This window comes from Gallinula chloropus (genome assembly GCF_964237585.1).
Source record: "Gallinula chloropus genome assembly, chromosome: 4".
Taxonomy (NCBI): Eukaryota; Metazoa; Chordata; class Aves; order Gruiformes; family Rallidae; genus Gallinula; species Gallinula chloropus.
The window spans coordinates 39,903,034-39,928,499 of NC_140088.1; the positions used below are offsets into that span (position 1 = coordinate 39,903,034).

General features: G+C 51.3%; 1 protein-coding gene and 1 long non-coding RNA gene across 2 annotated transcripts in view; both read right to left on the reverse strand.

The window, feature by feature from the left end:
* Nucleotides 1-13,336, reverse strand: part of HSD17B12 (hydroxysteroid 17-beta dehydrogenase 12) — a gene marked incomplete at its 5' end in the record, with an annotated part of 91,227 nt that extends 77,891 nt beyond the window's left edge. The window contains 2 exon segments of the mRNA XM_084263534.1: nt 12,891-13,248; nt 13,250-13,336. Of these exon segments, the coding sequence (XP_084119660.1) occupies nt 12,891-13,248; nt 13,250-13,336 (445 nt within the window).
* Nucleotides 13,337-14,855: 1,519 nt separating this feature from the next.
* LOC311191678 lies at nt 14,856-24,974 on the reverse strand. The gene is made up of 3 exons (XR_014617295.1): nt 24,892-24,974; nt 16,836-16,974; nt 14,856-15,885 (listed from the first exon to the last, which is right to left on the reverse strand). It is a non-coding gene; the product is annotated as an uncharacterized lncRNA (long non-coding RNA).
* Between the last annotated feature and the right edge of the window lie 492 nt (nt 24,975-25,466).

The window sequence follows — 25,466 nt, forward strand, 5'->3', positions numbered from 1 at the left end:
GTTTGTGTTAGGATAGGTAACTTGCCTTTAAGCACAACTAAATATATCAGAACACACAGCACTTTCTGCCACACCAAAAAACCGCTGCGTTCAACGTGCAAGACATCTGAGGGCAGGAACAAACACCAAGAAACCCTAAGTCTAATCCCTTGCTTAATTACTGACAGAGAGCTGCATCTTCCAGCAGTGTAGTGACCCTTTACTGCCCTATCCCTGTCCTGGCTGGCTGCTGCTTCTCCCTGCTAGCAAGAGCTCTCTCTGCCTGCTGAGCTGTGCTGAATGGCTTAGTCACATGCTGGAGACAGAAGGCTGCTGTGGGAGGTGGGACTCAGGCACCAGGAATACCAGGCACATACACCTCTCCAAGAAGAAAACACTCGTGAAAGCTATTAGGAAGGAACAAGTTTCTAGATCAAATGCCTCTACTGGCAGGACATGAATCCTGGAGATGGAAGCAGGGTGGGCAAAGCCCATGGGAAACAGGTCAACAGGAGGCTTCAGAAGCGAGACAAGGGAAGTTCTGGACAAACAGACTGGCTGGGCACAGACAAGGAAGGTGAAACCAGTACTTGTTTGCATAAAGATTCAGTGGTGAAGCTGAGTATGGAGAAGAGCAATGTGCAAGCATAAGCAAGCGTTGGTTGGAGAGCAGCAGTCACACTGTGAACAGTTCTTTACCTTCTGTTTTCCACATACACACACGCTCTTGCACACCTCCACAAACCTCTGCATCTAGAACCAGGGATTAGAGACTTTGGAAGGAGACTGGACTCTGTAGTCTCTTTGTTGTTGAAGGGAAGAAAGCTGTGCAAAAACCTTTGCCCCAGTGAGCTTGTGTCACACCTCCCATTCCCCCATCCTTCATTACAGCTTTTGTCCCTTCCTGCTTCAGTGGTAGTCTTCTAATATACATTAGAATCCTCAGAAAAATGTTTAGGACTACCACCCCTATTGCTGAGCTCCTCAGCCCAGCTCTTCCTTGTCCATTAAGCACAGAGCTCCTCAAGAAGTGGAAGTGCAGCTGTGCCTCGGGTACTGGCATGACAGATGTAATACACCCTCCTAGGTCACTGTGGCTCATGATTACTTAAAAGGAGAAAATAGGAAGGAGGTAGAAAACCCAGAAGAATCCAAGTAGCCAAACCCAAATCCCACCCAGTCCACGGGAAGCACTGCACATGCACAGACCTTGCTCTGTGTATGTGCAGTGCTTCCCACGCAGACCTGAGCCACGCAGCTGGTTCCCAACCTCTCTGCCACAAGCAACTGAGTCATGAGAGAAATGCAAGAGAATCCCAGGACAGATAGAACAGGGAGGGTGACATCAAAATGCAAAAAGAAGAAACAAAAGGACAGGCACAGTTTTCCCTGAGGCTCAGCTTCCGGACATCTAATCTCCAGTTCTAAGGACTGCTACACAAGAGGTTTCTTTCAAAACCTACAGCTAAACCCCAAGATTTTAGGTGTCACTAGCTGTTGCCCAGGGCAGGGGAGCAAATTAAAAGCTCAGTAGAAAGTTCTGCATATACCTCTTTTCTACTGCTAGCTGAAGAAGCTTATATTGTGAATCAGGATTTCAGTTCTGCTAATGACTCACCCAGTTCGTGTTGCTCTAGATTTCAGCTCCAGGAATCTGGGAAGTCACACAAGTTTGAAAAAAAATATATAACTACATTAAGGTTAAATAATCAGGAGTCAAAACCCAGCAAATTTAAGGTAGAGTCCTTTTGTACAATTAAAATGTACTACAGGGGAAGGAAGTCAAATAGCATTTTCAGGTATTGATGTACTCGATCTGAGAAGGTTTTACTTTTCTCTAGGAACCTGAGTTTCCGAAAGCCTATCAATAAGTGAGCAACAGAAGTCATCTGAAGTTAGAAGCAGCAACCCTAAAGCTAATTAGGCAAGTGATTAAACCATGCAGGCCCTACAGAACATAAAATGCTTTACCCAATAGCTATGCTGTTTATCTCACATTTGTGTTCGTATACAAGCCTAAAGAATAACATTTGGCATTTCTATTGGAGTAATTAGGAAAGATATTTTCTTACTGTCATCCATTCTGTATCAGAGACGATCGTCCCAACCCTGCAGATTAGGAATTAAAACATTCATAAAGATCAACTAAAACAATTAATTCCCAGGTGGAAAACTACTGCAGTTTTCCCCAAACACCACCCTCAGCTCTGCCCCCACAGCCCCGGGACCTCCTGCCAGCTCACCTTCCTTACAGAGCAGTGCATTTACTCGGCTGGCTCTAACATCTGGCACAGCTCCCGGTGGGATTCTTTGCTGGAGACACCTCTGTGCTCCTCACTCCTACACAAGACCTTTCCATGCTTTCACCAGGGCACTCCCAGGGTAACCTTCCCAAAGAGCAGGGAAGTACTCTGGCCAAAAATAACAACGTAAAGAAACTGGAGCAAGATACTACTCTATATGAAATCCTTGCATAAATCCCCTAGCATTAAGTAACGTTTCCATTAGAAGCATTCCTACTTTAAACTACACAGAAGGTTGAGAAGACGAGCTCATTTAGAACACCACAGCTATTCATCCCCCAGACTAGTTAAGTTTTCAAGCATTTCCCTCTCAGGCTGTTGATCAAGGTGTTCCTTTCACCCTAACAGCAACTCTCCTCCACTCACCATCACTGCTTTTTGGAGGTGGAGAGACCATACTACAGCATTTAATTCTCCTTCATGTGCATCTCTGTTCCTGTAATTAAATGTGGCAAAGCATGTTCATACTCTGATTCGTGTGCCCAGGTGGCATCAGCTCTGTGCTACTGAACACTTCCACGCTGAATTTCACTCGAAAAATGACAGGCATCTCAAAACACAGGACAACAGAAGTGTTCACACCAAATCAAACTCCAGAGCTAGAGATCCAGCTTGGTGGTGCCCCCAAGTATGCATTTAGTCTCAGCAAGTGCTGACACAAGGCAGAAGTGAAGTGCTGAAGCCTATCAGCAGGGACACAACAGGACCAGAGGGAGGACTCTGAAGTTCTGGGGTCTAAGCATTTACTTGCTGTCGTGGTTTTGGCAGGGGTAGAGTTAGTTTCCACAAGTAGTGAGCTGAGCTGACCAAAGGTGTTTTCCACACCACATGACATCCAGCTCCCCACAGAAGGGGGCTAGGCAGGGAAGGGCAGGTCCACGCCAAGTCCAGGTCAGTCTAGGTGCAGGCTGAGCACCTGGTAGGTCATCGGGTTAGTAAGGTGCTTTGTATTATCACCATTTGTGTATTCTGTCACAAGTCCTGTTGCTGCTCCCTTTTCCCTGGGATGCCCCAGTCAACTGTCCTTAACCCAACCCAGCAGCTTGCCTTTGTCTGCCCATTTTCTCCTCCCTGTCCAGCCAGGGGTGCAGGGCTGAGTGGGTGGGTGCTCAGCTGCTGCCTAGGCAGCTCTTTTTGGCACCCAATGCGGGGGACGAAGGGCTGGGATAACAGTAGATCTGACCATACCACATTAAAGAGAAAGCTACTGTATGTCTTTATCACATTATTAAAATAGGGGCTAGTCACAATGACGCTTTGTTTGGTCACATGGCTGTGGTATGTAAACCCATACCTGCTCTGTGTAATCCCTGCCATACTGTTCATCACCTCAGGAGGTGGGGTCTGGATTCTCATTTTGTTGTACTGTGTGATATCAACAAGATGATATCTGTGTTCATGAGCTTAAGATGGTATTTGTATGTGGCATTTGTCCTGCCTTGGACAACATCTCCCAGCATTGTTTAGAAATTGAACCCAATTGATGGGGAAGAGAGAGCAGGATGCTTTCTCCTGCCCTCTTCCCGTCAGGCTTGTTACAACAGCTTTTGAAAACTTTGAATTCCCATGGGATGTTCAGGCCAGTATGTTCCTGTTGCTCAGTCTCCTCACTATGTTTCAAGCCCTTTTTAGGGTTACAAAAAATTGTTCTAAAACACCAGCCAGAGATCTCAGTCAAGGCTGGACAGACAGGGCAAACATGGCACGTAGAAGAGTACAGGCAGGTATCTAGAGACCTTTTCCCCCCTCAGTGGTCTGCAGCTTCACCCCCAAACAGCTACAAGACCCTGATGAAGTGATAGAATATTTGAAATGGAAATGCTGCAGCTGTTTCAAGAGTCACAAGGTGACTGGGAAGAAGACAGAAGCCTTCGGCCTCTGGAGGTGACTCCTGTCACACATAAGGGAAAAGTACCCATTCAGTGAAGATGCTGAAATACATCAGCCAGGGAAATGGACGACCATGGAGCGAGGTATCGAGGGAATTAGCTCTGCGGGGAATGGTTTGTGATGACCATGGCAGTGTGCTGCTACCCACCACTTCTGGTAAAGTCCGATGTACTTGACCCATGGGGTGTAAGTCTGCACAGAAGGCACCATCATCATGTGCCAATACAGTGGCCATGATGGACTGGGAAAGTGAAGCAGCACCAGCGCTGAATGAGGTGGCTGGCCAACTCCTGCAGTATGAATAGAGTCTTCTCAGCTGTGGAGAAATTGTCCCAAGAAGTCTAGCAACTCAAAGAGGACATGTCCTACTGCCCACCTGTACAGACCACAACTTTAGCTATGAGAAGTAAGCATCCCTCTGTTCAAGAGAGAGCTGATGAAAGGCACACACACCGCATGGCATCCTGCGACTTTTATCTGCGTCACCACAGAGGACACGATGCAGTGGGGTGGGAAACCCATGAGGCAAAAATAAATGAGCTGCAAGGCAAAACAGTCACAAAAAGGGATTCCTCCAGGGAAAATGCTGCACCAGTTCCCAGTGGGCAGCCCACCACATTGTGTGAAAGGCCTAATCATACTTATGATCCTCGTGAAGAGACCTCTTCCTTTTTGCAAGTAGTAAACAGCAAATACAGTGAGCAGGATTAGAGGGGCCCTGCCTCCAGCCTGGTGAAGGAGGGGGACAATAGGCTTTATTGGACTGTGTGGATCCAATGGCCTGGCACATCAGCTCAAGAGTACAAGGCTCTAGTGGATACCAGTGCCCTGTGTACCCTAATGCCTTTGAGCTATGGAGGGACAGGACCCATCTGAATTTCTGGAGTGACGGGGAATCCCAACAGTTGACTCTGCTAGAGGCTGAAGCGAGTCTAACTGGGAAGGACTGGGAAAAACAGCCCACTGTAACTGGCCCAGAGGCTCCATGCATCCTGGGCATAGAATTCCTCTGGAGAGGGTAATTCAAGAACCCAAAAATAGTACCAGTAGGGTTTTGGTATGGCTGCCTTGGAGACAGAGAAAATTTAACAGCTGTCTGCTTTGCTTGCACTCTTGGAAGACCCTTCTGTTGTGGGTCACTGAGGGTTGAAGAACAAGAGGTGCCAACTGTTACCATGATGGTGCACAGACAACAATACTGCAACAACTGAGATGCCCTGATTCCCATTCAGAAGCTGATTTGTCAGCTGGAGAGTCAGGGAGTGATCAGCAGAACCTGCTCACCCTTCAACAGTCCAATCTGGCCAGTGCAGAAATCCATCTGGGAGTGGAGGCTGACAGTGGACTGTAGTGGCCTCAATGAAGTCATGCTCCTGATGAGTGCTGCTGTGCTGGATATACTGGAACTCCAGTATGAACAGGAGTCAAAGGCCACCAAGCAGTGCCCCACAAGTGATGCTGCTAATGCATTTTTATCAACCCCTTGGGCAGCAGAGTACATGCCACAGTCTGCTGTCAGATGGAGGTGTCCCCTGTACACCTGGAATCAATTGCCCCAGGGGTGGAAACCCAGCCCCGCCACCAGTGCAGATCCAGATCACACTGGAAAAGGGTGAAGCCCCAGAGCACCCACAATATATTGATGACATCATCATACAGCAGAATGAGTTTCAGAGAAGGGGAGGAAAATAATCCAAATCCTTTTGAAAGCTGGTTTTGCCATCAAATGAAGAAGGTGAAAGGACCAGCACAGGAAATCCAGTTTTTAGGAGTAAAATGGCAAGACTGACATCGTCAGATTCTAATGGATGATATCAATAAGAGAGCATCTGTGTCTCCACTGACCAACAAAAAGGAGACACAAGCTTTCCTAGGCATCATGGGTTTCTGGCACACACATATCCTAAATTACAGTCTGATTGTGAGCCCTACCACGTAGCCCAGAAGAAGAACAGTTTCCAATGAGGCCCTGAGCAGCGACAAGGCTTTGAGCAGATCAAACAGGAGATAGTCCAGGCTGGCCAGAAGTCAGAGTTCTAAAGGTGACGTGCTGAAGAGGCCCCACTGTATAATAAACTACCTGAGAACAAGAAGCCCTCTTCACTGATGGGTCATGTTGCATTTTGGGAAAGCACTGAAGGTGGAAGACTGCTGTACAGAGTCCTGCACAACAAACTGCAGAAGAAGGTGAATCCAGCCAGTTTGCAGAGGTAAAAGCCATCCAGATGGCTTTAAACACTGCCAGACAAGAAAAGCAGCCAATGCTGTACCTCTGTACTGACTATGGGATGGTGGCCAATGCCCTGTGGGGTGGTTGCAGCAATGGAAGTCGAGCAACTGGCAGCGCAGAGGCAAACCCATCTGGGGTGCCCCACTGCAGCCAGGTATTGCTGCCCAGCTGGAGAACCTAACTGCAGAAGCACAAGACGTAGATGCCCAGTGGCCCAGCTCTTGGGTACGCAAAGAACATCAGAAAAACCAGCAGGCAGATCAGGCTGCTAAGATTGAACTGGCCCAAACAGATCTGGATTGGCAACAGAAGGGTGAATTACTTATAGCTCAGTGGGCCATGACACCTCAGGTCATCAAGGAAGAGATGCAACATATAGATGGGCTCATGATCAGGGGGCGGACTTCACCACAAATACTACCTCACAGGTTATCCATGAAGCTCATGTTCCACATTCAGTCAAGCAAACCAAGCTGTTAAAGCCTCCCTGGTGTGGAGGACAATGGTTAAAGTATAAATAAGGAGAAGCCTGGCAGATGAATTACAAACTCTCCCACAAACTTGCCAAGGCAAGTGCCACGTGCCGTTGGGTAGGTCAAGTGCTTTGTGTTACCAGTTTTCTGTCACAAGCTCTGTTGTTTCCCACCCAGGACTATCCCAGTGAACTGTCCTTACTCCAACCAACAAGTTCACCTCTGTCTCCACATTCTCCAAACTGAGCACCAAGCAGCAGGTGATGCTCAGCTGCAGCTGGGGCTCAACAAAGACACTCACTCCAACTCTCTGGTCAGAAGAGGAGAGCCCAAGAAAGAGCACTTAATGCAACAAGTGTTGAGCAGTCCTGCTAAGCAGACATTTTAAACAGTCAATAGCATCACATGTAAAGGAGAACACCTAAAGGAAGCAATCAAGACGACAGCAAAATTGTAGAAAACAGTAGAGCATGGCTCACTCCTTTATACTGGACAGGAACCAAAACTGAGCTTAGGATGTTAGTACCTTAAAAAAAAAAAAAAATTACAAGAGACCCCCCCTGACCCACTAAGACCTGCAAGGTCTCAAAGGGTAGTGCAGCCCACTGAAGCACCACAGGGTGCGAGCTGCTGAGCTGAGCCAAGCAGCAGGGTCTGAGGTGCCCACTTCTCTGGGGTTACTCTGGCCAAGCAACACTTGCAAAGTCCGGCAAAGAGCTGGCTGGAGGGACTGCTGAGAGAAGATTTCTACATCACAAGCTGTGAGTACAACTGACAACTAAAGGAAGACAGCTAATTATTTTTATTTTTTTTAACCAGGGAAAAGATAGGATGGGTACTGGGAAGCACCACTTGGTAAATGGGAAAAGAGAACGCTGTATACCCGGGAGCACAGACAGGATTAGGAGCTATACAAGATGACAACACGTGTTCCAAGTTCAGGCCACAAGCTTGACTTTAGCTGTGATGATCAACAGGTACAAGCAAGCTGGCATATCTTCAGATGTTCTTAACACTAGGTTTGGGGTTGACAAGTGCCATGCTTTATTTCATACGAGGGTAGAAGTGTTCGGGCAGCTCCCAGAATTCACAATAAGAACAGAAAACCCTCACCACAGACCCAGAGTGCTGAAGATAAACACGTGTTAAAGATAAACACTCTGCTAAAGAGCAGAACTAAAAGCTCTCCCCAACGCAGGTGCAAGGAACACAGGGAGTTGCCCACAGCCTCTCCTCTCACCCCCTACACACAGCGTGGCACTAAGAGAGGTTGAAACTCCCTTAGTTTCCTAACTGTCCCCTCACCACAGATTGCAGGAGGTTGGCTGGTTTAACCTGCAGCGGTGATTTGTGAGGCGGCCTGTCAGCTCTCATTGCATGTGTCCAAACACCTGTGAAGCAAGATTGTGCTCCTCTGTGCAATGGGGAGTGAAACTTATTCCCAGAACACAGAAGCCCTTCAGGTAATGACTATTTCACTCCATGCTGAGGAGCCTGACAAACGATGCCTCTTGCAAAAGCCGCTCAAATTCATCAACAAATTACCAGCTGGTCAGCACTAAAGCGAGTGTCCTTTGTATGGCTTCCTTTAATTGTCATTAAAATCATTTATCACCCGACTTATTCAATTAAAGCTGCCTGAAGAACTTTGTAAGAATCGGAGTCTGTTTTGTACGATGCTGTTTCCAGGACCGCAGGAAGCAATCACATGGATGGAATCTAACTCAAACCATTTACAGCCACACAACCTAGCCTGTCGCTTCTTTCTCTTCACACAAGCATCTCATCTTATTCATCCAGTAAAATAATACTACCACTAAGGCCCGGTTCAGAGATTGCTGCTACCCCAGCTTCCTAGTCAGTAGCAGTTTGGGAACTACCCCACATATCCTTGATTTTTAAGAGGCCTGACTACAAAGACACAAGTAAGTCTCTACTCCACTGCTCATGTATCCAGTTACATCCATTTTTCACACCCCCTCAGCAGCCCCCCTACACAAATCACTATTTTTAGTTGCTGGACTACACATCGTCAAGTACAGCCCATGTTAAGTGAGAGAAGCCAACAAGAACAGGCAGAGAGTTTCATCCAGCTTTGCTGCTGAGGAAAGAATGCATTGTTAAACATCTACCCAGGAAAAGAAGGGTTTGAGACTGAATAAGGGGTTTTTGTCTAAAACCAAATTACAGAAATTTGGAGGCAGTTGAAAGCACCATCCTGATTAATGACCTCTCACAGATTCTTTTTTAAGAAATCTAGAGCAGATTGCCCACATTTAGTTATTTTTGCGTGTGAGTGAATAAACTCCAAGAAGCTCAATTAAGGCGAGCTCATCTTCCCAAACATTTGCTGGCCCCAATACAACTGTACAGCTGTATTCACCACATGAGAAAGCACCACCGCTATCAGATGCTTTGTAGTCACTGAATGTGAGATTATCCCGCCCTGTCGTTATCAAAGGCGCCAGGGGGGAAAGCAGCAAATGCTCCTCGGAGCCACCGTGAGGATGCCTGGAAGGAGACAGGACTGTCCTTTCAGTGTCCCACGGCCAGTTACACCACAGCCAAAATAAAGTGTTTCCAGTTAACACATCAATTCAGTTACAGCACATGGGGGGAGGGGGAGAGGAGGAGGTGTGTGGAAATTATTATTTCTTATAAAAATATTTGCAGTTTTGAGCCAGGAAAAGAAAGAAAAGCTTAAGTGTCCACCATGACCAAACAAACCATAACAAGTTTTAGAGCACAACCTCTCCCCAACTTGCAGTGCCAGCGTATTTTGAATACACACAGTTGAAGATGTGCACACACCAAACTGGTCTGATCTCACAGCTGACACCGCTCTGAGCATGAGGTTGGACTGGAAGCCTCCTAAGGACCCTCCTGGTCCAAGGTACCATAGGATTCTGACTTCATTTCACCAAGTTACTGAAGAGAGCAGGCAGAAAAACCACTTAATCTCTTCCAGAGAGGCGGCTTCCTAAAATAGGTGATATGGCAGCTGTCCAAGCGGGAGCAGACAGTTCCCCGCTCCAGACACCACGCTCCAGAACATACCCGACTGTCAGTGGCAGAAAAGGGAAGTGGCTGTCTGCCATCATCATCAACGGGACACCCATCCAACCCTAAGGAAACACCACTATGGATCAACAGCTACTGGTGCTGCCAACAGCTCCACCTGCCTAGAGGGAGGCAGGGGAATAGCCATATTCTCGGTGATTTCAGAGTGACAGTGGCACTCTGGCACATCCCTTGGCACTCTGCTCCTGCCGAGTCTATGGCTTATTTTGCTAAACTTTTTTCCAAGCAAGGAAGCTGTTATTCTTAACTTCTGTCACCAATTTGAGGCACACTAATGGTACAGAGTGGTCAGCCCCATAGTTTTCACTGTGTTCTCTCTCAGAATACGCACCCAGAAATCCCGCATCAAGAGGGCACCTAAGTAACATCCATCACTGTGCAGCAGCCAAAACCAAGCCAGATGGGAGTTATGGGAAGAGAGTTTGCACCAGTCAGACCCTCACACCTAAGTTTGGCTGTAGAAAAAGTAACTTTTTGTATTACTCCCAACAGCAGCTGTTTTGACAAACCTAGTTACCCGTTCATTGAGTTGTTCTCCTCACATCTGGTCCTTCTCAATACCAACACCTTAGGCAGAAGCAATTGCATGAATACAACAAGGAAAGAAACTGCAAGTCAGTCTCAGACTGTAGAAGAGTTAAAGGGCAGTAAAGAGCCCTTACAAAAGGGCTTGTTACTTCTGGGAAAGTTGCTTTCTAGTTGTGCAGTAAAAAAGAATTCATTGTCACAGCAATCACAGCAGCTAATTAGCATCAAACCCATTGGTTTTTAAAAGACCAGGAGAGGAGGAAATGGACTTCTTCCTACAGCATCATTTAGCAATTTGCTAAATCTCAAGGTGACCTAAAATGTCTACAGCTGTGCCTTCACCCTCCTTTCCAGGAGGATTGAAAACAAAGAGACACCCCCCCAGCCTGTTCCTGGTGCCACAACACACTGCAGGGTGAACCACCAGCCTGCTTATTCCCATGGAGAAAACCTCTCCTCATGTCAGCTGGAGATTGCAGCAGCTGCCCAAGTAAAGCAGCATCCCACCTGCATCAGTAACACGCAGGGAACTTAAAACAGCTCCCTGATGGTAGCCACTTATCTTTCCATGGGTGACAGCAAAGGCCCAACTCAGTAGGGACTGCCATCCTATTTCTCCATCCTTGACTTCACAGCAGCAGTCCCACTTCAAAACAGGGGTAATAAGGACAAGGAATTTAGCTGTATGGCCACCAACACTCTTTTTCCTCCGTGTCTTGAGGATCATGATCATGGCAAACAGAAAGAAGAGTTCTTGTTGGCATCCATTGGCCACACACAATGGCCAACTGCTGCCTGCACCCCAATGAAGCAATGACAGAGGGCATTCGCATGGCAGTTCTCTGTGAGATGATCCAGGACGTGGCTAAGGCAAGATCTGTCTGTGGTTCATGGTTCCAGCTGATAAGCTGGCGCTTGGCTCAAGCGCTGCAAACCTTCCTGTTTGAAACAACGCAGAACAAGCTCAGCTAACCACCAAGACCTCTACAAGGCACCACGGGTCAGCAGGCAACTGATAAAGTGGTAACATACTCAAAACCAACCTTGGAAAGACTGCATCTTAACGGACACACCATTTCTCTACCTGGAAGACAGATATGGACGCTTCGTGCCTGGGCACTCAGGGCCCACGACAAGCTGGGATCACGCTCACTGCCAGTGGGACGGCTGGTTTACCAGTGTCTCACCCAGACCTCCGGTTACCCAACCGTGCCTCCAGACAGGAGCATTCCGTGCCGGCTCCTGCAGAGGCTGAGAGGAACCACACTCACCAGCCCTGCTCCCAACCAGCCTGCAGCGGGGCTGCCACCTGGGAGCAGCTGCAGCCCGGGCACCCGGTGCTCTCCCACCCCCCTCAGGGAAGGGAGCACCTCTAAAGCCATCACCTCATCTCAGGCTCACGGCTCCTGCAGTTACTTTTACAGCCCGACTCATCAGCTCCCGAGTCGAGACGGGACTCGCCCTTCCCACCGCCTCTGGCGGGAGGGGATCCGGCCACACGGCGCTTCCCAGCCCCTCGCCACCGCCTGACCCCACCGCGGCGGGGCCAGGCCCAGCCGGGAGAGACGCCCTTTCCCCGGCGCGGCCCCCGGGACTGAGGATCCGGGCACCCCGTAAAAGTTACCGCGGCGCCGGCAGCCTCCCGGAGGCGTCCCGAGCCGCGCTCCTGCAGTGCTACCGGCGCGCCGGGCTGGGACCGCGGGACCCTGTCCCAGCACCCGGGACGGGACGGCTGCAGCGGAACGGAGGGCTCGGCATGAGTGTCCCCCGGCCCTTCCCCCGCCCTTCCGTCCCGGAGCTGCCGGCAGCGCACGGCCCGGCCCGGCGCCGCTGAGAGCCGCAGCCCCGCGGCTCTCCCCTTCTCCCGGCGGAGGGGGCAGAGTCCGCGGCTCCGGGGGCGGCGGGGGACCGGGCTGGCGTGACGTCACCGATGAGGCGCGAGGCCGGCGCGGAGGGGGCGGGCGGGCGCGCGGCGACCGGGCACCGGCACCGCTCCCTCTCCCCGCCGGGGCAGCCGCCGCGCCGCCGGGCGCGGGTTCCGGGCCGGACGCAGGGCCGAGCGGCCCGAGCCGAAGTTCAAACCAGCCGCGCCCACCCGACGCGCACAAGTCCCGACCAACAGCCGCCGCCGGTGCGAGCGGCGCTTGCCGGCCCCGCAACTCCCGCGGGGGCACCAAGCCCGCCCGAGCGGCTGCACCCGCCTCCAGCGCTGCCGCTGCCCCGGGCCAGCCCGGCCCGGATCCCCCGAGGGGCCGCCCGTTCTCCCCGTGAGGAGCACTCCCTCCCTCCCTCCCTCTCTCTCTCCCCGCCGGACCCGGCCCACCGCCGCGCTCCCCCGGGGGGCCTTGCCCGGGCCGGCGAGCCGGGGGAAGAGCCGTCGCGGGGCCGGCCGTAGCACGCACTCACCTGCCCAGGCGCCCAGCGCCGGTCCCACGGCGGCGGCGCCGCTGCCCAGCACCCAGATGCGGAAGCCGGTCAGCAGGCGGTAGGACGCCAGCGCCGTGGCGTAGAGGACGCCTAGGGCGCCCGCCCAGTAGAAGAAGCCGGCGGCCGGGAGCGCGGCGAGAGCCACCATTCTGCGGAGGCGGCCGCGGCCGAACTGAGCCCTCCCGGCCACCGCCGGCCCGCAGCCGTCACGGCGCCCGCCCCCGCTGCCCTGCGATTGGCTGCGGAGCCGCTCAGCCGCCGGGTAACCCGGCAACGCGGCCGGTCCCGCCCGCCCTGGGGCCGCGCGGCCCCGCCACGCTCCCGCCGCGCCGGAAAGGGGTGGGGGTGGGGAGAGAGCGGCCGCACGCCCCCGTACTACTTGCGGCCTGCGCCCCACGTGGTCGGCAGCGCTCTCCTACCGCCATTGGCCGGCGAGGGTGCCCGTCTCCCGGCGGCCGCGCTCCGATTGGCTCTGCCTCCCGAGGGACAAGCGGGATTGGTGAGAGACTCGCCTCCTCTTCCCGCCCCACTGACGTCATATGAGCCCATTCATAAAATGCTCAGGCTCCGCCTCGCCCCCGAATTACGTCCCTCGGTTCCCCCCTCGCCCCCGCCAAGCTCCCCACGGGCGCCCCCGCATTGAGGGGGGGAGGTGCAAGGGGGCAGAGCCCGGCCGGGGCCGCAGGGCGTGTGTCCCGGTGGCCGCTGCGCCACACGCACCGTGGGGCCGGTCCCGGCGACCCCGGGCGCGTCCCCCGGGCCGGCCGCTCGCTGCACTGCCCCGAGCTGGGTCTTGCCCGCTGCCCTTCGGGCACAGCCTCGCTCCCCCGGCCCCGGGCGCGGCGGGCCGGGCACCCCAGGGCTCGGGGCGAGCGCAGGAGACACCTCCGTGACCGGCCGCCGCCACCCGCACCCCGCGTACAGGCCCCCGGCTTCATTTCCCCTCCCTCCCGGCGGACACCGGCCCGGGGACAAGGGGGAGGTGGGACGCGGGGGCCTGAAGCTGCTCCCGCCTGAGCCGTTCTGCCTGAGGGGACTGGAAGGCCGGGGGTGGCTGAGGAAGATGGAAAACCGGCGGTGACCTGGTGCAACGGGGGGGCTGCTGGTTTTGGCGGGGGCCTTGTGCAACTCCCAATGTCAAAATCTTTCTCTAGAGCACCAGTCTGCCACGCAATTGCACAACGGCCTCATTGCGAGCAGTGAGAAACCCTCTCAGGATGAGGTTCTTCAGAGATCCACATCCCCCCGGGTTGTTAATGACCGAGGCTCGTTTTGACACGCTGCCTTTCCCTCCTGCCCTGCCTTGACAAGCAGGTTGCTTGACAAGCAGCCCCGCTGCTGAAGACCTACCAAAGCACCGCGCTGTTCCAGGCTTCTTCTCTCCACGCTGCTCTTCAGGATCCCCCAGCTCTCTGTGCCCCCCTTGCCCCTGCTGAAGCGCTGCTGCCAGGACCCCCCTCCCACTCCTCTGCGTTGCCTCCTGCGAGCACGCAGCCTCCAGCATGGCAGCTGCCCAACCCCGGCAGGCTTCAGGCCCCACTTCCTTTTACACATCCCTCTCCTGCTCACTGCAAAGCGAATGGATACACAAGCTTTGTTTAGTCTCTCTCTCCTTGTCCCACTCCGTGTTCCCCAGCCTTTGCCTGCATACTCTTCGCACAGCATGAGCTCCTTAAGGTGGGGATTAACGATCTCTCAGAGTTTGGGAGGATCTTGTATTAGGAGCTACCCTAAAGGAATCAGGCAAGTACTGCCCTGAGTATTGTGCCCTGAGGTTCCCACCAGATTACCGTGCCATGTTACTTCTAAGCTCTTGTTTAGAAACAAGACACTCTTGCATGACATCAACTACCTGATGCAACGAACACTGTGCAGCCTCAGACAGATGAGATTGCACTCAATTATCTTACATTTACACTAAAGAAACCAAGCAATGAAACATGCTCTGACAGGTTTATCTGTTTTATTAGTTTAATAAAAATAAGCCTCTGTTACATGTCCTGTTAGCAAATGCATATGTACATACACACCCCAACTTTCCAAAGATACATAGTTAATTGAAATCAAAGGTTTTGGCTCATAATCCACTTGTGGGAAACAAATTCACAGTGGGATTCAAACTTCATTGGAACAACAACTGGACACCAGACCATCTGCAATGATGCAGATTAAAGGCATGAAACCATCACACGCTCAGCAACGCAGTACTTGCCAAGTGACTTAGTGGCTGACCCACATGTTTAATGTTGATTTTCAGAAATTAATCTTGTTAATCTGACACAACAGCAGTTGTATCAGACCTAATGGGAGAGATCTTCTTGTATTCCCAAGAGCAAGCATCCATCCTCACAGTGACTGAGCTCACCTTTTCTTTTGCTTGTCAGTTACTCGACTGCGAAAGGCGAAACTGCAGAGGATCAAGCTCTCCCCAAGCTTTCTTCTTTATTTTCTCCCTAAAAGAGCCCACCTATTGATTACTGGCCACTATTTTTAGAACAGTGGGATTTACCAGGGCTAACTCCTGCAACCTTTACACAAGGAAAAGTCTTGTGTCACCGAGCGTGTCCCCTAGGTAACACCTGCCAAAGGCCAGACTTTGGTTACAAAGCAGCCCAAAACTGCTGGGATAATTTCATTTTCTTTTTGCTCCATACCAGCCTTTCTTTCATTTGTAAACCTACTTTGTTCTGTGCAGCACTTTTGCATGAACATTTGTATGTTGCAAAGAGACAATGTTGTTACAGTAAGGGAACAAACCCATAGGTAATCAGAGGGAGGTTTGGACATTGCTCCTCCTTGGGATCACAGTGCAATCATAAGTACTTAGAGCATGTGCTTGCTGTGGCCACACCACACTCTTTTCTACTGGCTGTCAAAGCAGTTCTCAAAGTGTCTGCAGGACAACACCGCTGATTCCCCCTCTCTTGTCTTCCAGAGGATGAGGCATCACAGAAACAGGACACAGCAGAAGCATCTGAAAAGAGAAAAGGGACCGGTTTAGCTCGGATTTGCTACAAGTCAAAGGAAAGACAAGAGCTGAAGTGAGGGGTGGGAGGTGCCAGTGTGATCACCAGGGTCACCAAGCACCAGATCAGAAGGGCACAGTGAAGCTGGACAGCCTATGTAGAGGCTGGAGGTGAGGAGATGGGTATTGGGTGACCTGCTGAAGGGAGCAGGCAGCTTCCTGCTGGACACCTGTGCAAGCTGCACAGAGTTACCACGGGGATGTGCCCATCACAAACACGACAGATATAGGGAAGGAAGCTACATGGGGGCTAGAAAAGATTCACTGGCCTTTGCCAGAGCCTGCCTATCCTCTACTGTAATGCCTGCTGCTGCTGTACCACAGCTGTGCTGCTCCTCAGGCCTCCTGCCTGAACAACCTTCATGTTGTGGGTCAGGACAGAACCTGCTCCGTTGCTCTCTTGGGGAACTGATGAGTCCCTTGGCAGAGAAGCACAGAACAGCAAGGCAGTCCTCAAGGGGGTTTTTGTGCTAAAAAATAATACTGGTTTTTCAACAGTGTTGCTATTTTTTATGCTACTCTGCTCAGAGAGAAAGGCAGTCCTCTGAGAGGCTTACAGTCTACATTTAGAAGAAGATGAGTCACAGGCAGGGAAAAGGACTCACTGGAAGGGAAAAAAAATTATACAAAGGTCAAGCGAGGGGTTTTGGATCTCTTGCTTACGGTCATCACACATTCCTGGGCAACAGTTGTATCCCCTTTTCAGGGTTAATCCCAGTCTTCCCAGGAGCTCTACAGGCCTGTTCTCATTTCCCACAGGCTGCTGCAAAGCCCAAAGGAGCATGCAGTCAGCTAAGCTGATGGACCAGACAGGCATTTTGGATGTACTCACACATCAACACTCACAAGTATATGAGGACACCTTGTCAAGGCCCCAGAGAGCCACGATTCCACCGCACCTTTTATCAGTTCAGGCATGTAGTCAAGTCCCAGATGACTGCAGATACAGTCTGCTTCAGGGTGGGGATGCAAGCCTAGGCCAACCCACAGCTCAGCTCCATTGCATGGAAGGTGGCCAAACTGTACAGCAGATCACAACTGAGACAAAAAAGAGAAAGTATTCAGGAAAGCTGAAGGAGCGAAGACATGCACGAGTGGAAAAGCTACAGTAAATAAAAACAAACACAAAATAAGGCTGTAGAACTGCAGAGAGGACGACATCAAAAGGAGACAAAGGAAAAAGACAGCAGAGAGTTGGGGACACCTCTTACTACCAGGCCCAAGACGAGAACTGCAATCAGTCCCTGACTGCTCATAAGGTGAGGGAAGTGGCCAGGGGCGCTCAGCACCTGAGAGGCCTCAGCAGTAGGACCCTCTCCTTGCCCCTGGCCAGCCCAGCCAGCAGCGCCGTCTGCTCTGCAGCAGCCAGAGCGTAGGATGGGGCACTGCTGGTTATCTGTGATGTGTCACTTTTTTGCCTGCCACTGAGAAAAGGTGTAGTCATTTGTTTCATTAAATGGCATTCTTGTACCTAGTGATAATTTAATCCCTTTACAAACATGTTTTTCATTCCATCAAGCCCAGTGCAGCTCTCCCTCCTGTACAGTCACTCTGCTCTCACGCCGGTCTCACCATTACTCACCCTTGTTGCAGCGAGGCCGTGTTCAGTAGCAGGCCTGGCTGCTGTGCTGCTCAGCACTGCAGCCTGGCTTTGCCTAAATCCCTGCCCCAAATTAGACACCCTGCCTCGGTGCACGTTAAACGTGAAGGGTACAATACCTGAGAATGGTATCTACACTGTATATCCCGTTAAGAGAACTCTACAGGAACCACCTGGACATGCTAATAAATCCCTCCAGGCACCTCAAAGAGCAGTGGGTGCCAACACTGGGGTGAGGTAAGAGACCTTGTATGAAATTCCCAATCCCCTTCTTAGGCACCTCCTGCAGCACCCCTCCAAGCCCACGCACTATTTCGCACTCACCCAGGAGCTCAGCAGCTGTTTTCCCTCTACATGAGAGGACTTTGCACCAGGGAACTGTCCTTAGGGCAGGCACGGGCTACATGAGGTGCTCTGGGTGGAAGCTGTTGCACAGAATAACCGGTTTTCCATCAGCTGCACTGATGGGAGGGAAAGCCAGTGGGACTGGAGGGGCTGGGACGCTGGGGCAGACCTCTCAGCCCCATCCCATACATCTTCAGCATGTGTCTTTGGGCAACTCTAAAAGCAGCTATTTCTGTAACCCTCCTCACTCCTGGTGTGCTGCCCAGTAGGCAGGGGCTGAGGGATCTGTTTTAGACCTGTGCCTTGACAGCAGCAGCTCACAGGCTCTACAGCCCTCCCAGGACTCCCGTGGGCCTCAGCACACATGAAGAAGGGGTCCCCGACTCACCCAGGCACTGAACAACCACAGAAGAGCCCATCACCCTTGCTCTGCAGAGCCCACAGGTGCAAGTCAGACAGCAGCAGGGTGAGAAAAAGGGATGGAACTGGCACCATGAAGTGACATCATATACGAGTGAGCAAGCACAAACTCTGATTTGTGTGTCTCTGTTCCTTCCATTGCACACTTCAGACTGCAGTTTCTGTGAGGACAGGGACCTGCAAACACAAGTCTGCTCTGAAACATCAGTCCTACCTTTGGAACTCAGCCACCTGGGCACCTCATGTTTCCACATTGTGTAACAGCTACACACTCCTCCCTGTTTCTCAAGTAAGCCTTGGGCATTGGCAACCTGTCCTCCTGCTTCAGGGTTGCAGGTCCCACATTTCTCAACAACAAATCACTCCAAGCAAGAACAGCAACGAAGCTGAACAGAACCTAAAGCAAGACATTAGTGGCATATTGTGTCTAAAGGTTGTAAATTCAACATGCACACTGCTCTTTATGAGAAGGTCCATTCAATTCCTCTTAAGAAGAATAGGAAACAACACAAATCACACTAGCAACTTCTAGCACTTTACAGAGCGATTTTTCACCTTTACCTACCATGGATTAATAGGTGAGATCTGCAGTCACTTGTAACATCTCAAAAATTCCTGCTTTTGTTGCTGTTCCCCTTTTAGAGTTCACAAAAGTGATTACAATGGGGAGCTCCCAACCCTCTCCTCATGCAAACCAAGGAAAGGCTTGGGTAGGACAAACACATAAAGTTTTGGGGTCCTTTTTAATCACCAGCAATGCTGGAAATCTAGTATTTCTTAAAAAAAACGTTAATAGCTGTGCATGCTGCAAACCCAAGTACAGCATGCACTTAGTAGAGTGACAGAATATGGGCCGTGGCAAAAGATTAACCTTCAGCCCTTCAGCCCACCAAAATGTATTGATTTTGAGCTGAAAATATCATCTGTAGAAATGAAATACTGTGCTCTCAATGTTTAGTCCTCGATGTCTCTGCTCCCCAGTTTCACAACTGTAGATAAGCAATCCCCATACATGTCCCCATCAGTTGGGCAAAGTCCAGGAACGCGTGTCCCTCACGCCACTGCTGACACCCAGCGCCACCTTCCAGACCCAGAGCACGGACTACATCCGATAACCAACCTCTGTCTCCTCATCTGTAACCCATTGTTCATCCACTGCACTGCATCATATACACTCAGTCCCCTTTCACTGCATCCTTTTGTGGAGTATATTGAATGTGAGACTGTGTCTGTAGCCCGCCCTCCCTCCACCCCCCTCCGACGTGTCCATTGTCCCTCAGAGGGACCACCTAGCACAACCTGGTTCATATCCATGGGACAGGAATCATGTAACATTTCTTCCACAAAACCACTTCACCTCTCCCAGGGGACTAGCTTTACCATCATGGCCTTAAAAAAAAATAAACTAAACTTTAAAAAATCCTTCTCTCTCAAGGGTCTCCTCAAAGATGGGCCTGCCAGGCAGTGCTGGTGCCCCTGCTGTAACCTGGTGCTTCCAGGAGACTTTGCCTTGGCCACTTCACACAATACAATAAGGAATAAGGACAAGTAAATGATCTAAGACCAAAGGCACCATAGTAACATGCCCACCCAAAAGGCCATCAATTCAGGGAGTGTAAACCACTATCTCCCTCAAGACATCAATGAAAATCTGAAGTTTTGCCACGGTAGAACAGCAAGCAATAACACACCCCCCCCCCAAAAGAAACCCAAGGAAAATCCCCACAAGGCATGCTGCCATCCCCTTCCCAGTTCACTGCTACCGACCCCAGCTCTGGCATCCTTCAAATTTGTTCAATGTCTCAATTCCTGATACTCTTATGTATTAATCCTCTGCTATTTTTACTCAGCAGCCAGCATATGGAGCGAAGCAGGTGTGTGTGTATACGTACATATGTGTGAGTATACATGTGTACACAGCCCTCAGAGATTTGTTTATATAAAACCAGCAAAAAAAAAAGCATTTTTCCTACTCTTAATAACAGCAGTAACACCTTGGTTTTGTTTAACATTAAAATACTAGCCATTTTGCTAACAGCAATTGGCCCGTGGATGTCATCACCAACCTCATTACATGAATGCCTCTGACTTCCATAAATTTGCTCCTCCAACCAGTAGTATTTCCAGAGGCATTACTATAGCACAAGGGAACAAAAAAAAAAAAAAACAGTGACACCTCTGGCAATGCCTCTCTTGTGGTGGAAAGCCTCTAGGATGACATGGGCACATCAGGTCAGAAAATCTTCCTCTGCTGTAGCCCTAACACTGTGTTCCCACCACTTCAGTGACAAAGCCCAAGCGTTCCTCCCGATTCAAAAAGGTCAAGGGAAGAACAAGAGAAAGCATCTGCATAGCATTTGCTATGAATAATTTTCTTGAAGGAATCAGACTTAGAATGGAATAGAAAAATATTTTTCGGGAATCCAGTTTAAATAAGGACCAAGCACGTTTCATTCCATACTCATGAAGTTGCTGTATGGTCAGAGTTCTGCCCTGTCAGCTTTGAGATTCTGCCTGTAGCTCACATCCCACCATCTATTGTAGCTGGTGTGCAAGGAACCACTTAGAGATCATATAAATATCTTTTTCCTTTCTTTCTTCCAAGTCTTTCATACTGTATTCTACCAAATGAGCCTTCCATTTTCACTTGACTCGTTCACCTCTTGGGGGATGAGGGAAGTTTAATCCCTATAATCCATTCACTCTGCTTCAGCAACTAGTGAAAGTGCCACTGGTAGCACTTAACACATACACTGATGATTAGAGTGATTCCATCACTTAATTTTCTATTGACCACTGAATGGGAAGTTACCCCCTGAAAACAAATTCTTGTCTCTTGGAACAACCTGTGACAGTTGTGGACTGAAAACCATTACAGCAGATGGCTATGCAATGACTGCTTAACGCCCTGCTTGCTGGAGATACCCCAAAGAGCAAAAACACAGAGTAAAACCCTAAAACACCTGCCTGGAGCACGGCAGCCTTGCTGAAAAGCAATGGTCTTTAATCATAACGTTCTCTTGTTAACTCTTCAGTGCTGCATGGAAAGACTAAAAAGCGGGAAAAAATAGATAGGAGGTCTCAGGTGATGTCCCAAGGGAGATGATTACACAGACATTTCAGAATGCAATGTTGTCTTCATAGAATCATAGAATTGTAGGGGTTGGAAGGGACCTCGAGAGCTCATCGAGTCCAACCCCCCTGCCAAAACAGCTCCCTAGCATATATCACTCAGATAGACGTCCAGATGGGGCTTGAGTATCTCCAGAGAAGGAGACTCCACCACCTCCCTGGGCAGCCTGTTCCAGAGCTCTGTCACCCTCACTGTCTTGCCCAGATGACTTCAAGCTTTTCAATTAAATACTTTCCTAAAACTGTTACATAAAGACTTCTGCAAATAGCTCATCCATGGGCAAGAATCACAGAACAGCAGGGGTTGGCTGGGACCTCTGGAGACCATCTAGTCCAACCCTCCCCACCAGAGCAGGATCACCTAGAGCAGGCTGCACAGGACAGCGTCCAAGCAGGGTTTGGATGTCTCCATCCTCTCTGGGCAGCCTGTCCCAGTGCCTCGTCACCCTCACAGTAAAGAAGTTCCTCCTCATGAAGTCAGGCAGCGGTCTGTTAGTGCACCTCCAGCCATGGTGTCCAAAGTGTACCCTAGTTTGTCTACTCCCAGTGTTGAAGTTGGTGAGATAACAAACATTGCTTCTCTTCTGCCAGCACAATTCAGGGTGTGCACGTGATAAGCAGCTGATAGCAAATACAATGAAAAGGCCACTTGTAGCACGGGGCCTAAAGAAAATAACTGATTAATGGAAAAGGAAATTAAAGATTACAAAAACCACAGCACATTCAAAATGGACACTCTTAAAATGTACAGATCCATCTTGGCATCCATCTTACTGATACACAGGAGTGCAGAATGGAAGGAGAGGATACCCAGGATTCCCCAAATTCCCCACCGCTATGCAGGACCAAACACTGATGTTCTTTTCTGGACTTATCAAACTTAATTTAAAAAGAAATTTAAAATTCTCTCTCATTTGAAACCACTCCAGAGTATCTGTGGTCTGATGGTTATAATTTTTCCTGTAATTTCCAGCCAACTGTGCTCATTATCCCCTTTATACACATTTGTGTTGCTTGTTTACTCTAATCTTAAGCTCGCATAATTATTTTCCTCCCCTATATAAAAACTGCATAATTGTCACTTTTTTGTCTTTCCATAAACAGTTTCCTTATTCCTCTTAACATCCACGTGGTCCTTTCCTGCATCTGTTCCATGCATTTATCTCAGTGTGGGTGGTAGCTGGGCCCCAGATACGGTCTCACTAACACCATATACTTTGACATGAATATTTTCTATACGTACAGGAAATCCCTCCTCTAAGACTTTCTAAGATACCACTATTTTTTTGTAAACTGATTTTCTCAGCCACATCACACAGCTGTACACTGTCATCCTTCCGCCGACTCCTACACCAACTGCCAACTCGCCATTGAAGTGCTCAGCTCTTCCAGAATCAACTGTGACCAGCTTCTGTTTGCATCACTAGATCTCATCTAACTCTATGTCACTTTGGGTTCATCTTGTTGGTACATGGACACTCCAGTCCTCTTCTCTCATGGCCACAGCCCATCAGTTCTGTGTCACCAGACTGTATCACTGCGGTTCCTACTTTCTCCAATAGTATCACTATGGAAAAAAACAATTTCCAATGTAGTCTTTGGGAAAACCCAGCTCGCAGCCTCCTTCCCATCAGGACATATATTAACGGTCACTGCACTCCCAAGTTACCTTCAGTATAATTAATCCAAATTTTCTCCATTTCACATCATCTCCTCCCGTGGTGCAGCATCAAATACTTTCCTGACAGTGAAACATAATGGATCGAGCCTACTTCCTCTGTCCAGAAAATCCTGGGATAAGGTATCAAGCTTGCCTGGCATGGCCTGTTTTTCCCTTAAACTGCGTTGGTTTCACCCCACCTTCCATTATTCTCTTTTATTTTGCCCTTCAAAAAATGTTCTACAGCTCAGTGCACTATGGCTGCCAAGTCACGATCACCCGCATCACAGACCTTGTCCTTCCATTTGGTACCTTCAACTCTTTGGCCCCCTTTGCTTCTGCTACTTACATTTAGGCTGCACATTTTGGGGAGGGGGCGTATGGTATTTATCCTGCTAATACGCTTCCATCGCCACTAAAGTAAGAAAACAGAACCCAGTACAATTAGTTTCCTACTGAAGAACTGGAAGAGCAAAGGCCTTTTTCAGGCAGGAACAGAGCGGGCTGCATGCTGGGAAGTGTAAAATGCATTACAACGCGTCATACGCCTTTTCCTTGTCTTGAGCTGCCATTTTTGTTTTGTCCTGGCCTTGCTGATATCACACCTGAAGTCACCTTCTGCAGTTTAGCTCTGCAAGTCCCAGCGACCAGGGGTTATAAAGCAGGCACTTAAGACACTCATCCCTTTTTTGGGGTCTACCTGTGAAATTATTTTCCACATCCCCGAACAATACCTTTCCTAAAACCCCACGGTACCACAACCTTTCAACATTAGCCTTCTAAAAGCAAGAAGGGGGAAAAAACAAACCCAAACAAAACTTCAGACCGATTTATTTCACACCGTTATTTGTCAGTCCTTCCACACATAAGAGCAGGTAACTCCACCTAATTAACAGATTCCTTAGAAACATGAGAATGTTTAACAGGAAGCTGATCTGGTACTGCTCGGGCCCGCTGCTAGCATTAATAAATTTAACGTACAACATGTTTCTCTTTTCCTCCCTCTCCGCCTTGTCCTGGGAAAATACCCGGTGCTCGGGCAGGCTTCCCTGTACTTCTGCCCTGCCCAGCTTCTCCCTCCACCGCTTCAGCAACCGCAGGCACCTCGGTTCTTCCCCGGCACGTCCAAACAAACCAACCCACGCTCGCGGGTAACAGCCGGGATCCTCTCCTGCCACGCGTGAGCACTCGCTATGCGAGCAAGCCGGCTCCCGGCAGCGGCGGCACGGCGCAGCTCCTCGCTCGGGTGCGGAGCTCGCCGGCAAGTGGAAGCGAAGCCCAGCACACGGCGTCAGCCCGCATGCCGGTGCCCCGAGCAGGCTCCAGTGCGGCGGGACGACAGACAGAGCCCGGAGCGGGAGCCACGCGTTGTTTGAAAGCCCCAAGCTCCCGCTAGGAAGGAAGGAAGAGGCTTCGGGCGAGCCCGCGGGGAGGCCCTACCTACCTACCTACCCAGGCCGGTAGCCCGCCACCCTGCCTGGTGCCGCGGCGGAACGCTGCCGCCCGCCAGGCCAGACCGAGGGCCCCGTGGCCGGCTTTCGGCCCGCTCTTTGCCACCCCTCCGCCCCGGGACGGGCTCTCGCCCCAGCGGTCGGTGCCCGCGTCCCGGGGATCCGCAGCGCGCGGCCGGCACCGCCACGGGGAGTTCGCTGGCGGGCGCGAAGTGACGGAGCGAGGCCAGGGCTGCCCAACCCCCGCCCGCTCCCCACGGTGGGCACGGCGGGCCGGCGCCTCCACCGGCGCCAGGGCAGGGCAGGCCCTGCCGCCTCCGAGGGGAAGGGGCAAACGTACCACTGACCTGCCGGCGCTTGAGGCGGCCGCCCCGTCCGGACGGCGCCGGCGCCCCGGGGCTGGTCCTCACGGAGCGGGGGACAAAGCCGACGGCGCTCGAGCGGCGCCCGGCCGGCACGGGCCACCCAGCGCGGCGGCTGAAGGCAAAGCGGGCCCGGGGCAGCCGGCCCGGCCGCGCTCCTGCCCGGCGGGGGAGAAGCTGCCCGCCATGCCGGCCGGGCGCCGCGGCGGCGTTTACGACAGCTCCCGGCATGCCGCGGCGCCTACAACTCCCAGCCTGCCCGGCTCCGCCGCCGTTAACCCTCTGCGGCGCCGAGGCGCCTCCGCAGCCACCGGCCCCGCGCTCGCCACCCGCCTCCCCCCGACACCCCCCCCCCTCCCCAGCCCGTCGCCACCGCTACCACGCGGCGGGCCCTCCGCCGCCAGGCCGCTCTGGGCCACGGCCCGGCTCCTTCCCGGCCTAGGGAGGAAGAGCCGCCCCTGGCCCGGCCCGGCCCGGCGGCGGTGCTTGCTCCGAGCGGCCCGGCCCGGCCCCGGCCCGCTGGTGCCGTGGCAGGTTTCTGTACTCCTGCAGCGTGGCTT